This window comes from Rhagoletis pomonella, unplaced genomic scaffold (genome assembly GCF_013731165.1).
Source record: "Rhagoletis pomonella isolate Grant_MI unplaced genomic scaffold, Rhpom_1.0 Rhpom_scaffold_00092, whole genome shotgun sequence".
Classification (NCBI taxonomy): domain Eukaryota; kingdom Metazoa; phylum Arthropoda; class Insecta; order Diptera; family Tephritidae; genus Rhagoletis; species Rhagoletis pomonella.
This window is the reverse complement of record NW_023458646.1, coordinates 149,203-162,749: the sequence shown is the minus strand read 5'-3', so window position 1 is coordinate 162,749 and position 13,547 is coordinate 149,203. Positions and strand designations below refer to the sequence as shown.

Sequence of the window (13,547 nt, the reverse complement as noted above, 5' to 3'; positions counted from 1 at the left end):
AAATTTTATTTCAGCTCAACTCAACTCACATAAACTATCCTTAATTTTAGCGGTTGAATTTCAACCGCTGGGCGAACACTAGTTAAGATAAATGGGCAAATCTTGTCAATATGTGAGTGTCGTAAAGTTTTGATAAGCACTTGAAATGCTATTAAAATGTCAAAACTTATTACCGAATCCAAAAAGATGTCTCTTTTATCCATTAATAGTAACTTTGTTGTTGAGGTTGTGCTAGCGCGAAAATGCTTATTGACGGCAATAAAATCAATAAAAGCGCGATCACATCCTCACCGCATGAGTGCTCGACACCAACTGACGGTATGCAGTTTTATAGTCGATTCAACTTTAGTATTATAAAGTGAAAGTGCAGCTAAGAATTCATGTTGATTTTTAATATTTTTTTGCATTTTCTTTATACAAATTGGATGTATAAAAATTTCAGTATTGAAGAAAAAGTGCAACACCTTCAACGAAAAAAGTTCTCAAAAATCTACGCGAATTGAATGTACTATCCCGATCATTTAAACATCTCGGACTCGCCCACCACTGAAAATTATTATTTAAATCTAAAGTTAATATTAAATGATATTGAATATTTGCTTTAGCGATGAAATTTCGACAAATTTGTTTAAACAAAAATGTTAAGCGCATATGCAGAATGTGGAAGCGAGATTCTTCTGCTTGCATTTCTATGTTTATATCATTTATCAGTTTAAGCACATACGATTAAATGTAAAAAAAAAATATTTTTAATTGCGGATCCGAAAGAAATATTTATTAGTTGCATTGAGTTACGCAAAAATAGTTCCACAAATCAATCGATTGTGCTGCTTCCGAAAGGGGCGAAAACGGCCCAATGCACACTCATTTTCCATCACTGTCACACATACAATCTCACAATTCTGTTGACTTCGTTTTCCCCTTCCGATAACTTTTTGCTTCCGCGCTTGCCCAGCACCGCTGTGCAAAGCTTTGCACGCGCAGCCGCCCGCGACACATATGTGCTGATTTGGGCATCCCTATATTATGGGACACATAAGAGTAGTAAAGGTTTTGCTTTTTTTCAGAATTTTGAGTTGTGCCCTTATTGCAGAGGACTATATGCACATGGGTTGCGACTATAACAAAATAAAAAACGTATATTAATATAATTCGTCACTAGACACGAATAAAGGCGCTAGCTCAAAAGTTGACCGCGAAAAATACGCATAAATAAACTTTAGTGCAGAAAGACTCGAAGTATTACGAAAAAGGCGCTTAAGAAAAACTCGGCGATGAAAGACGCATAACATAGTTGACGCCGAAGAAAGACGCGTTAAAATATTTGACGGCGAAGAAAGACGCGTAAACTTATTTTCGCGGTCAAATGTGTTTGCGGGTGTAGCAGTATGTAAATACCCCAGAGTTTTTGGGGAATGATGTTGAAGTGATACTCTTTGGCCAGGTAAAATCTAAGTATGTTTACACGTCTTTCTTCGCCGTCAACTAAGTTATGCGTCTTTCATCGCCGATGTTTTTCTTAAGCGCCTTTTTTCGTAATACTTCGAAATAATAATTTTAGCTACGAAATACACTGCCGGCAGTACTACACTTGCCTTACTGCACATCCAGAGGCCAAGCCCTTTCATTTGACACCTCATTTTTGAAAAATAAAAAAATATATCCTTACTGCACATCCAGAGGTCAAGCCCTTTCATTTAACACCTCATTTTTGAAAATCGGGAGAACGGTGTAAATATCATAATTTTAAGCGCAGGTGCCAACCGTATTAAAAAAATACAGCCTTACTGCACATCTAGAGGCCAAGCCCTTTCATTTGACACCTAATTTTTAAAAATCGAATGAACGGTGCAAATCTTATGCAATTGACAAAATTGCCTTCGCACAGAATAGTATCTCTAGCCACACCAACTTTCCGCGAATATTTGCCAAAGCATTTACATTCACTTATGAAGGAGAACGACAGCAGTGAACTTCGCGAAGGCATCGCTGCCACTTATAGCTACATATATGAACGCAGGCTGTTTGGTCCACCAATGCATACGCGTACGAACAACAGCGGAAATTTTTTCTACCTAATATGGTAGACAGACGGAGAAAATTAATTTGAATTAATAAGCATAAATGCAAATTAAAATTTTACCCTTACAGACGGCAGTAATGCGAATAAACCACCCGCAAGGTCGTGGGTTCGAGTCCCACGGCCAGTATACTTTTTTTATTTCTTTTTCATTCTTTTTTTTTATAAGTTTTATATTTTTTTTACGTTACTTTCAGTTAGTTGTTGAATTTTTAACAAAATTCATCTCTAAAAATTAAAATTAACTAATAGTAAAATAAGAAACGTGATATAAAATAAAGAAAATGAAAATAATATAAAGTAAAACTAAATATATAAATAAAATAAAATAAAAAAATATAAAATAAATAATAAAAACAAAAAAAAATTTCGCAATCGCTCCAACCGAATATCGAACCTGGCAGCTACAGGCTTGTAGCTCGCAACTCTCACCACTCGGCTACCGCGTACGCGAAACTCGACTGCTTCGTTTGCTTACTTGTACAAAAGACAACAACTGGCCGTTTTTACCAGTGTTGTCATCGAAAATTCCCCGGATCCGAGTTAATTCCCAAAAATTTCGTGCATTTGTTCGGCTGCTTATGCTCATTTTAAAGAGGAAAATGAATGAGTTAAAGCAAATTAAGGCTGGTTATGCAAATAATCGAGCACGTTTGTCTACCGTATAACATTCGCGAACGCGAACTATCTGGACTGGTTTTATGCTTCGTTCGCGAAGGAGAATCAATACGGAATATTTGATGCGTTCACCTTCGCGTTCGCGTACGAAGGTGAGTGAATATTCCCGAACCCTGGAAATTATATTTTTATGTTTTTTGTTGTAGAATGAACCATATTTTTTTTAATTGTCGGAAAAATGTTACAGTAAAAATTGTTGCATATATTGTAAAAAAGCAGCTGTGCCAATACTTTTTGCCGGCAGTGTACTTGTAAATAGATTGTTCAAAAACTAACAACATTAAATCTAAATAATTAAAAACAATTCAGAAGTAGGAAAGAATACAAGTGTATAATGGCTTTATACTCTTATATCAATTTAACGCAGTGCCCATTATCATTTATTTGTATAATCTCGGCCGACTGAAGTTCTATTAAGAAACTAAGAGCAACAGCGGCAAATCGTTTATTCCTCTGCAATGGCGTCTTAGTAATGTCGAATGATACGTTGCGTATAATCTCTTGTAAAATATCCAGTTTAATTTGCAATCGTTGAACGTCAGCGTCAATCGGCGTTTCCACATCGTATGCGTAGTAAGATGCTGACAAGAACGCCGCCGTAGATGTATTTCCAGCACCCTGATAGCATAATTTCAACATACGCTGCCATTCAACTAGATTATCCATAATAGTTGAGATCGATTCAATATGCTCAAATACATCTTCGGCTAACGGGGCTGGCATGGGCGGCAAAGCTTGAAGTAGTCCTATCTCCTCATTTATTTCATTTCTTGCATTTTTGTATGTTCTATTACCAGTTTGTGGCCTACGTGTATGATGGCGCTTTCTGCGTCGATTCGGCACCACTTTCACATAACGCAGGTCTACTTGCCGCTGTCTCAGCACATCAAACCAGTTTCTACGCTCATTTGAAGGAGTGGGCTCAAGCGTTTCAGCCGGTTGTAATGTTCCAGGATCCTGCAATACCTCTGCCGGCATTTCCATGTGGCTAGTATTTAGATGTTCTTCAGCAGTTGCTACGATAGTTCCTAGAACTTCAGAAACTTCGATAGTAGAATTTATGCCACCTGGTATTTCTAATTGTAAAGTTCTAGCTTCCCGACACGGTATACCAGGGGCAAGATCAGTGATTCCATAATTTAGGTCGTTAGTCGTTAATCCTCCGATAGGGTGTAATGGTGTCGATGAGAGATGTGTGTCGCGTCGTAGTAGTGTTCGACGAAATTCTTCTTCACGTATGGAAGGCAAAGTTAAAGTTCTGGGGAGTAGTAAACCCTCCGTCCGATGTACATATAAAACACCTGATGTTGATTGAATCAATGGAGTTTTATTCAATTTATTCTCTTCAGAGCGGGAGGATATTGCTGGAGGTGTGAAAAATATATTCTCACTCGGTAATGCAGGTGTGACACCGCTCCCTTGTAGACTGTTATGGTGATAAAAAAATTATGTGTATTAGTCAACAAATTTTTCCAACGGTAGGTCCTTTTTAACTTTCCCTGTCACATATGAAGATGACATAGAAAGCATTCTACAGTCAAGAAATGTTTACTAAACTGATTAAAAAACCCGATTTTTTTAAATTTATGTGCGATGCATCAAAATCTTTGAAAGCGTCTAGAAAAAACATATTGCTGAAAATTCGAGAAAAATCGTTGGTCGTTTGGGGGGGTGCTCAACGCGATTTTTTTTTTACTAAATCGCGCACCTAAAATAAATCTTCGTCAAAAATATCGTCGATTTACCACATACATCGAGCTAAATTCTGAAATTTCGCACATAAACGTATATAATAATATTGTAAAGAATTTACTGTAATAAGGTTATTTTAGAATGTACTTATATATTACAGTCTACCATGAGTCGATGTACTTTAAGGGACATTAGTCTCACATGTACAAAAATGAATTAATAAATGAAATGAAAATGAAAATCTAATGTACAATGTAAAATTAAATTTAAAAAATGTGTCACGCTAATAGATAATTAATGGCTAACTTGCGAAAATTAGTTAGTTCATAACTATTGATTTAAAAACTGTTTGAGCTCAAATTTTAGAAGAACCTTTAGGTCACCTTCAGAAACTACAGCGTGGCGACGAATAACTGTTACCCAGGTTTTTTTTTGAGAAATAAAAGGGTAATTTACAGACTTTGCGAAAAAAGTATTTTATAAAAAATTTTCCACAGATTTTACTTTTGTTGTATTAATTAGTTTTTAAATTTTAATCCTTATTTACATTTGCCAGCAGTGTAAACTTTGAGAGAAAAGTTTATTTGGCACGCAAGTCTTTTTCAGGTGTATTTTTCCTTAGGCCTTATATAAAAAAATACAAAAAAAAAAATAAAAACTGTATTGGGTTGGTCGAATAAATGGCCGTCCTAGTCGCCAGTTCCGAGTTTTTTTTTTCAATTTTTGAGTATGAGGCTTTATGTTGGACAAAAGGGGGGGAGTATAAGCAACTCAAAATGGAGAAAATTAGCTTATGGTTACAGAAGATATGGAATAAATTATCTGACGAAGGCCTGCGTGCCAAATAAACTTTTCTCTCAAAGTTTACACTACTGGCAAATGTAAATAAGGATTAAAATTTAAAAACTAAGTAATACAACTAAAGTAAAATCTGTGGAAAATTAACAATAAAATACTTTTTTCGCAAAATATATAAAGCACCCTTTTATTTCTCAAAAAACCTGGGTAACAGTCATTCGTCGCCACGCTGTATAATACAACAACAAAAACATCCGCACTCATAATTTGTTAGAGTTGAACAACTTCTTTAACTTTTGGGCCTACACTACAGTATTGGACATATCTATAGCACCCCCTTTCAAAGCGATATTGTTTGCCACTTATGTTTAGTTATTTGTTTTTAAGAATTTTCATTTAAAATACAGTTCATTCTCTAACAAAACCCACATAAACCCATGTTTTAAACTTTTTAAAAGACCGCAAAAAAGCGCAACAAACTTTCCCTTAAATTTCAAACTTTTTTCTCAGAAGCTCTAGAATTTTTTTGAGTACACAGTTTTATAGCGCATTCAATTTTAGTCCAATAATGTGCAAGTTTCAAGTCGCTAAAGATTACCGTTGATTTTTTAGATTTTTTTTTGTCTCATTTGCTTCCATATAACGACTAAACACAATTTATTTTTATATGGCAGAAACCCGCAACATCCTCTGCGAAAAAAATTCTAAAAAATCAACGGTAATTTTTAGCCACTTGAAACTTGCACATTATTAGACTAAAATTGAATGGGCTATAAAACTGTGTATTCAAAAAAATTCTACCGCTTCTGAGAAAAAAGTTTGAAATTTGGGTGAAAATTTGTTGCACTTTTTTGCGGTCTTTTAAAAAGTTTTAAACTTGAGTTTATGTGAGTTTGGTGAGATAAATACCTAAAACTAAATAAATAAACATGAGTGGCAAACAATATTACTTTGAAATGGGGGTGCTATTGTATTGGCCAATACTGTATGTGAGTGGGGTTAAAATCGTGTCAATTTACGTGTAGCTACCACTGTGTATGACCTTGAAACACTGAAGAGAATAACAACCCGGATGGGACGATCACATCAAAATGGAGAGAAACTAAAAAAAAGAACAATAGGAGTTAGTTCAAAACGATCGAAAGATATTTTTCTTTGACATTGCAGAAAGGGGAGTGACTCTTGTTCAAGAGTACAACAACCTCTTAACCAGAAACGAAAAGCAACAACAACATGGTTTGATTTTTCCAGTTAGCGAGCATCTAAAAATGTTCAAAGATGTTAGAAAAAGTACAGATATGAAGGTATAGGAATGATTTTTGCAATAAGTACCTTCAGTTGCTTATACATACATTAGGCTGGGTCGATTTTGTATGGGGGAAAATAAAAGGCATTTCACCGTATTGTAATAATAATATTATGATGTCTTACGTCTAAGCCAATTGTTATTGGCCACGAAAGATTAATTTAAAACTTATGTTTAGCCCGCGCAATTGAATCAAAGTGTATGAATTTTGAAAATGAAACTTTGGCTTGTAATATCTATGGAAGGCGTTAATTGTAATAAACAGGAAGATATATCAAATTAAGGGTTACTAAGTTTAGTACCTCACGTTCATTTATCATTTTTCAAAAGGTCTGCAAGTTTTTAAGCTATTAAGATAAAACACACAACTATAATTTTCTCTTATGAATTTTCAATTCTTCCTTACTTCAGCAACCAAGTGAAAAATACAAAAAAGTGAGACGAGATTTATTTCAAACGTTTTAATGTTTTCGGATGTTTATTTAATATTAAAGGACCATTAACTTGGTCACGCCTTGGTCAGTTTTCTAGATCCTGGTGAATGAAGTAAAACATCTATTGTCAAAGATTAGGAATCGTTAGATAAGTTAATATTAGTTTCAAGCATATAAGTATTTACATACATTAACATAATACAATTAGGGTGAGAAACGCCCATTTCATTAGTCACCGAAGAAGCACATTTTTCGCGGTTTCTAAATTTGTCGTTACATGAAAGTAGGGGACGTGCAATAAGTGTTTAGATATACATAAATATTTTAGTTTTCCATTATGTGAGAAAGTGACTGTAGGTATATGCAATAGTCTTTAACATATCCTGGGAAATCCTTTTGAAGACTCCCCAATTGGACGATATTGCTTTGCATTCAGCATGAACGAAAAAAGTCATTCCCTGGCACACTTTTCTTTAATCCGGTTCTTTCATTTAAAGGTTATATATAAAGGTAAAACGATTGAAGACATTTTTTTAGAAAAAACTGCAGATCCGCTTAAGTTGCTCGATACAACTTTGGTAAATGTTACTCGATCGGCACGTAATAATTATCAAATTGAAGACGAGACTTACTGTTACTGATTTATAATAATAATACGATGAAAATCGTTCAGATTATAAACAAATTATTAAAAAAAAAAAAAATGTTGAACAATTTTTTTTTGTCATTTTCCTATATTTGCAATTTTTATATTGTATGCATAAACATAAGTAAACTATAAGTGTTTCTAGAAGTTGTACCTGTTCAATGTTTCCATACTCATTTTCATAAACAAAATTTTTCCACGATGATGGAAAATAATGGCTTTTCTATTAGAGCTACCGATATTGTTCCTAAATTTGCAAAAATTCGCAAACTGTAGCTAATATTAAAAACAGATTAAAATATTTGGGACCAGCGACCTAAATGCACGCCAGCAATATTAATGCTGTTCTTTACATCTTTTGACTATAGGCCAGTGCAATTATCAACAACACAATTACAATTTCGTTGATAAGCTTGAGATTAGCGATAAGCTAAAGGGCTGCGAGAAATGATATTTGGCTCTTATCTTTTGCGTTAACGGATTCATTATCTAATAATATGCACCACACCTTTTTGCTGAACCCAGAATTTTTAACAAGGGCCCCTATTATGAGTTGCATTCGATCTTCGAAAGTGGTGAGTGCTTAGGGTGTTCACAATACATTTGTTTACAAATCGAGCAAACTAAATAGTGTGCTTATACATATGTAAATTTGTGCAAATTAAAATGAAACAAAAGAAAGCGAGTTTATAAAAACGTGGTAAAAAAAAAGTTTAATTAGTACAACGGAGTTCTGATTGGTCGATTCGTCAGAGGATGAGAGCTTAGAAAACTGGCCAGGAGCAGAAAACGTTTTAAGAGAGTTTAAGGGCAGTCTTTCGAATATATTTTGACATACAATATATTTAAGAAATTTTATGATCCAAATCTATTTTGAATATATTAAAACTATAAACAGCTCCATAATATTGTTCCCAGAGATCGTGCCAACAGCGTATTGGGATTTTCTTTCATAAGTAAAACCAGACAGTTCGATACACCAACGAAAACAGAATTCTATTCGACAGAAAATTCGATACTCAACGAAAATTTTTACACGCTTGCATAGCTCATAAAACGAATTTCACTTTCGATCTTCGATCTGCGATAGATCCAGCGAAGATCGAAAATCGAATGCAACTCATAATTAGGGCGAAGAACTGGTATTATTCGACTAGTGTGCTGTGGGCCACCTGGCGGTCGATGCGCGGACTCTCACAATTAAAATAAAAGACTAATATCTTGCAGGCTTGTTAACTTCATGATACAAGATATTTTCACTATTACCAAGGGATTCGAGAAAAACTAGATTTTCGACCCGCCCTATTATAACATAATTATCACTATTTGCCCATTCTCTGACATTCCCTTGCAAGAAAGAAACATCTTCAAAGCAAAGTACAACAAAAAATTGCCAACTATTTACTGTCACAAAATTCTCCAGTTGAAGGTCTTTGACTTTGCTCTTACCATTCTATTTTTTCTTTCAAAGTCGTCCACATACCCTCTGCCGTAAGTTACCGTCAATACTTTTCAATAGATTCTTTCGTTGAGAATGCATAAATGTGAAGTGAGTTTCTTAATGTTGTTGTTTTTGCTGTAGCGGCTACAACAACCCCGACCGGATCGGTTAGTCCCTCAATCGTTGTCGACGAGCTCTACTCGCGGTAGCCCCAGGAAGCATGCAGCCGCGTTGGGGTCCGCCCATATGGAGAGGGGCGTCAGTAGAGTAGGGTTCAGTCTCTCCGCATACCGGCCATTAGAAATTTCTTGCAGAGCATTGTTATGCTCATTAACGGGGAGCATTTGGGCTTCGTCGTGCAGGTAATGTTGCGGCGAAATCAGAAGGCATCCTGTCGCTGTACTGAGTGACGTATTTTGGCAAGTAGCAGCTTCATCCACTGCATCCTACTTGTCCCCGGTGACCACACGGGCGCTCCATTGTTCAGTACCGGCCGGCAATTGCCTTGTATGTTGTCAGCAAGGTTTATTTGTCTTTGCCCAAGGTGCTGCCGGCTAGGGACTTGAAGACCTTGTTGCGGCTTTGCACTTTGTTGACAATTGCGGTTGTATGCGCCGAGAAGGAGAGCAGACTGTCGAAGGTTACTCCGAGGATCTTCGGGTTGTTCACCGTCGGAATTGGTTCGTCATCGACATTCCAAGTTGTAGTCTGGCTCCCTTCGTCCAGGTGGTCAACAGTTTGGCTGAAAATTGTGTAGGGGAGAGGGTTAGGCTCCGTGCAGTGAAGAAGCGAGAAAACTCGGCGAGATAACCATTTACTTTCGGGCGCAAGTCATCAATTCCATTCCCAGACGCTATGATCGAACAATCGTCAGCATAAGACACAATCGAGACTCCCTATGGTGGTTGAGGGAGCTTTGAAATGTAAAAGTTAAACAGTAATGGGGAAAGGACACCACTCTGTGGAACCCCCTGTTTTATTTTCCTGGGTTTGCTCGATTTGTCCTGAAAAGTTACTGACGAGTGACGACCACTCAAATAATTCGCCGCCCACCGTCCCGACTCCGGGGAGAGAGGATGCCTCTATGTCTTCTATTAGCGTTGAATGGCTGACAGTGTCGAACGCATTTGACAGGTCCAACGCTACTATAATAAATCTCTCACAGGGACGGTTGCGGTTAAGGCCACGAGTTATATGAGTGTGTATGGCGTTAAGTGCTGTTGCTGTACTGTGCACTTTACGGAAACCATGCTGATGCTTCGCTGGGGTCAGGCGGTTCGTGAAATACGGGAGCAGCAAGGCCTCTAGTGTCGCCACTCAGATAATTCGCCGACCACCGTTTGAGCCTCTATGGGAGAGAGGAGGCCTGGCCTCTATGTCTTCTAGTAGCGTTGAATGGCTGACAGTGTCAAACGCCTTTGACAGGCCCAGCGGTACTAGAATGGTTCTCTCACAGAGACGGTGTCGGTTTAGGCCACGAGTTATCTGGGTATTTATAGCGTTAAGCGCTGTTGTTGTGCTGTGGAATTTACGGAGCCCATGCTGATGACTCGCTGGGGTCTGGTGGTTTGTATAGTGCGGGAGTAGAAGGGCCTCTAGTGGTTTCGCCACCGGGGAAAGGAGAGTTATCGGGCGATAGGACTCTCCTTTGTAAGTATGAACTGCCGGCTAAAATAGCTCGCGCATCGCTCTGGGTCCGACGAAGCGTGGTCACCAAAGTCTATTTCAACTCTGTCGTCACGCTTTGTCGGATTGGACAATGACCTCACTGTTGACCAAAGCTTATTCACACCAGAGGCCAAGTTGCAGGGCTTCAGATGCGCTTTCCATTTCGTCCCCTTATGTACGCTCACAAGTTGCCGAGTTGCTATCCCTGATACGGGAATTTCCGGGAGCGGCCTGACGAAGGTTGACATGCTCATCGGCTATGACAGCCGCTTCAGCAAGAAAATTCGGACGGGGCTCCGAGATACATCCCGCTGGAACGAAGCGGGCTGCAGCAGCAGTGACAACCCTACGGAATTTACGCTCACCTACGTGAACGTCGGTTGGTGCGGGTGGGGCAGTGAACATCCGCGAAGCCTTTACAGTCAGCTTTGGAAAAGTTGACATAGGTCCTGTGATCCGCGGAAGCAAAGTCCGCAGATTTACCGATCCAGGATGACTATGGGCAGATGGTCCGTTAAATATTTCAGGCTCTGTTGTGTAATTCAATTATAGTTTTAAGTACTTTAAAATACAACCCTGTAAATGAATATGCAACTAGCAAGAACATGAAATAAAACAGTCGTCAATTAGAAGTCAAACATATAACATGGTGTCAGATCAGACGTCAAACAATATGAAGAACCAATTTATTTCAATGGCAGCAAATTTGCCACCATTAAACACAAAAGCCAAAAACCTATCGCAAGAGTGGAAAAATTGGAGTAACCAATTCAAAGTGTTTCTCCTGGCGTCCAATTTAGAAGAACAGTCGGATAGACGCAAAGTGGAGATTTTACTGCACCACATTGGCGCAGAGGCCTTCGAAATATTTATTCTTTTAATTTGGATATAGACAGCGTGAAATACAATGATTTGTGGAAAAAGTTTAACGAGTACTTTGTTCCCAAGACTAATCTTGCAATGGAGCGTCACAATTGTTTTATTAGACAAGCGCTAGATGAAACATTAAGTCAGTATGCAACTGCTTTACACAACTTGAGTGCGACTTGTGAATTTGGTAATCTGCGGGAAGACCTCGTTAAAGACATTTTTGTATGCGGATTGTCGCCAAACTTCAAAAATATCAAGGAGCGCCTTTTAAGCGAAGGTGAAATTAAATGGCAAAAAGCATTCGAAATTGCCAGAAGCATTGAAATGGCAAGGGAGAACGCAGCAGCAACGCAAACAACAACAACAACATCTGACGAGATGATAGCAGCGATAAAAAGTCGTGGCAAAGAAGGCAAAAGAACAACGGAGCCGTTCCAACAGCAGAAGAAGCAGACATCAGGCGATCGATGCAAAAAATGTGGTCAGGTACATCGTGTCAAGTGCCCGGCCGAAGGTGCAATATGTCACATATGCAAAAAACCGAATCACTTCGCTAAAATGTGCTTTACAACCAACAACAAACAGACGGAGCAAAGAAGGAAGAAAAAATTCGTAAAAAATATCACCGAGGAACGGACTGGGATTGAAGAAGATGAACTCTACAACGATTTGTTTGTGGGCCTGCTTCAGGAAACAAAGCCAAAAGAGACTATGAAAGAATGGAACGTCGATGTGGATATAAATGGATTCAAAGTCAACTGTCAAATAGATACGGGCGCGCAGGCGAATCTGATGTCGGTAAAAATGCTTAAAAAACTAGACGTATGTAAGATTAATAAAAAGGTATTGAACAATATTGTTACGTTCAGTGGTGAAAAGCTTCCAGTAGTAGGGTGCGCTGATTTGAAAGTGCGATTCGACGATGCTACATATTTTGCAAAATTTTATATTTTAAATATGGATTGTAAAAGTGTTATGGGTTTGGATTTGGCGGTAAAAATGAATTTGGTGCAAATAGTGAAGTCGATAAAATGCAAAGATATTTTAGAAAAATACGTTGGGGTATTCAACGGTCTAGGTCAATTGCAAAATAAAAGTCACTTGCAGTTAAAAGAAAGTAGTCAGTAGATCCGCCGCGACGCATACCTTTTGGTTTGTTAGTGCCTTTGAGAAAAGAACTTGATCGCATGAAAAGTTTAAACGTTATTGCTGAGGTGCGAGAACCAACAGAGTGGGTGAACTCCGTAGTATTGGTCACAAAAGCCAACGGGACTCTAAGGCTTTGCTTAGATCCGCGAAATCTTAACAAAGTTATAATTAGGCCACGATTTTCATTTCCGAACTTAGATGAGTGTAAATCTCAAATGAGCGGATCAAAATTTTTCAGCAGTTTAGACGCGAATTCGGGATTCTGGATGATTCCCTTAGATGAGGAATCATCTAAGCTTTGTACATTCGCAACTACTTTTGGCCGCTACAAATTTTTACGTTTGCCATTCGGAATAAACTCCGCGCCAGAAATTTTCCACGCAGAGATGATACGTCTTTTTGGTGATATAAAGGGTCTTGTTATATACATTTTCTTATTCATGCGCCAAGTATACAACAACATAATATAATTCTATCCAAAGTCTTAATTAGAGCTGAAAAAGTGGGTCTAAGATTTAATAGATCTAAATCAAATATATTCAAAACTGAAATAAAGTTTATAGGACATATTTTTAGTGAGAATGGAGTACGGCCAGATGACAATAAGATTAAATCCGTTAGTGAAATGCCAGTTCCAACAAATGCTCCCGGACTCCAACGCTTTCTCGGGATGGTTAACTATTTAAGCCCTTTTATAGATAACTTATTTGCCAAAAACAAGCACTTAAGAGACCTGTTAAAGAAAGATACAGTGTGGCAATGGCACAAAGTACACGAAGATGAGT

At 37.7% G+C, this 13,547-nt stretch overlaps 2 protein-coding genes across 2 annotated transcripts; one reads left to right on the top strand and one right to left on the bottom strand.

Annotated features, from left to right (window-relative positions):
• Nucleotides 1-2,986: 2,986 nt before the first annotated feature.
• LOC118749943 lies at nt 2,987-4,192 on the bottom strand (the record flags this gene model as incomplete). Its single annotated transcript, XM_036484699.1, has 1 exon — nt 2,987-4,192. A coding segment is annotated over one exon (1,086 nt), but the record flags the coding sequence as incomplete, so codon positions are not given.
• A 7,511-nt stretch (nt 4,193-11,703) lies between these two features.
• Nucleotides 11,704-12,741, top strand: LOC118749941. The gene has a single exon (XM_036484698.1). The coding sequence runs from the start codon at nt 11,704-11,706 to the stop codon at nt 12,739-12,741; it is 1,038 nt and encodes a 345-aa protein (XP_036340591.1).
• The last annotated feature ends 806 nt before the right edge of the window (nt 12,742-13,547 follow it).

Bases quoted from the DNA above. Each gene is read 5' to 3' on its own strand.
- LOC118749941 (XM_036484698.1), top strand. From the start codon at position 11,704: ATGGAGCGTCACAATTGTTTTATTAGACAAGCGCTAGATGAAACATTA.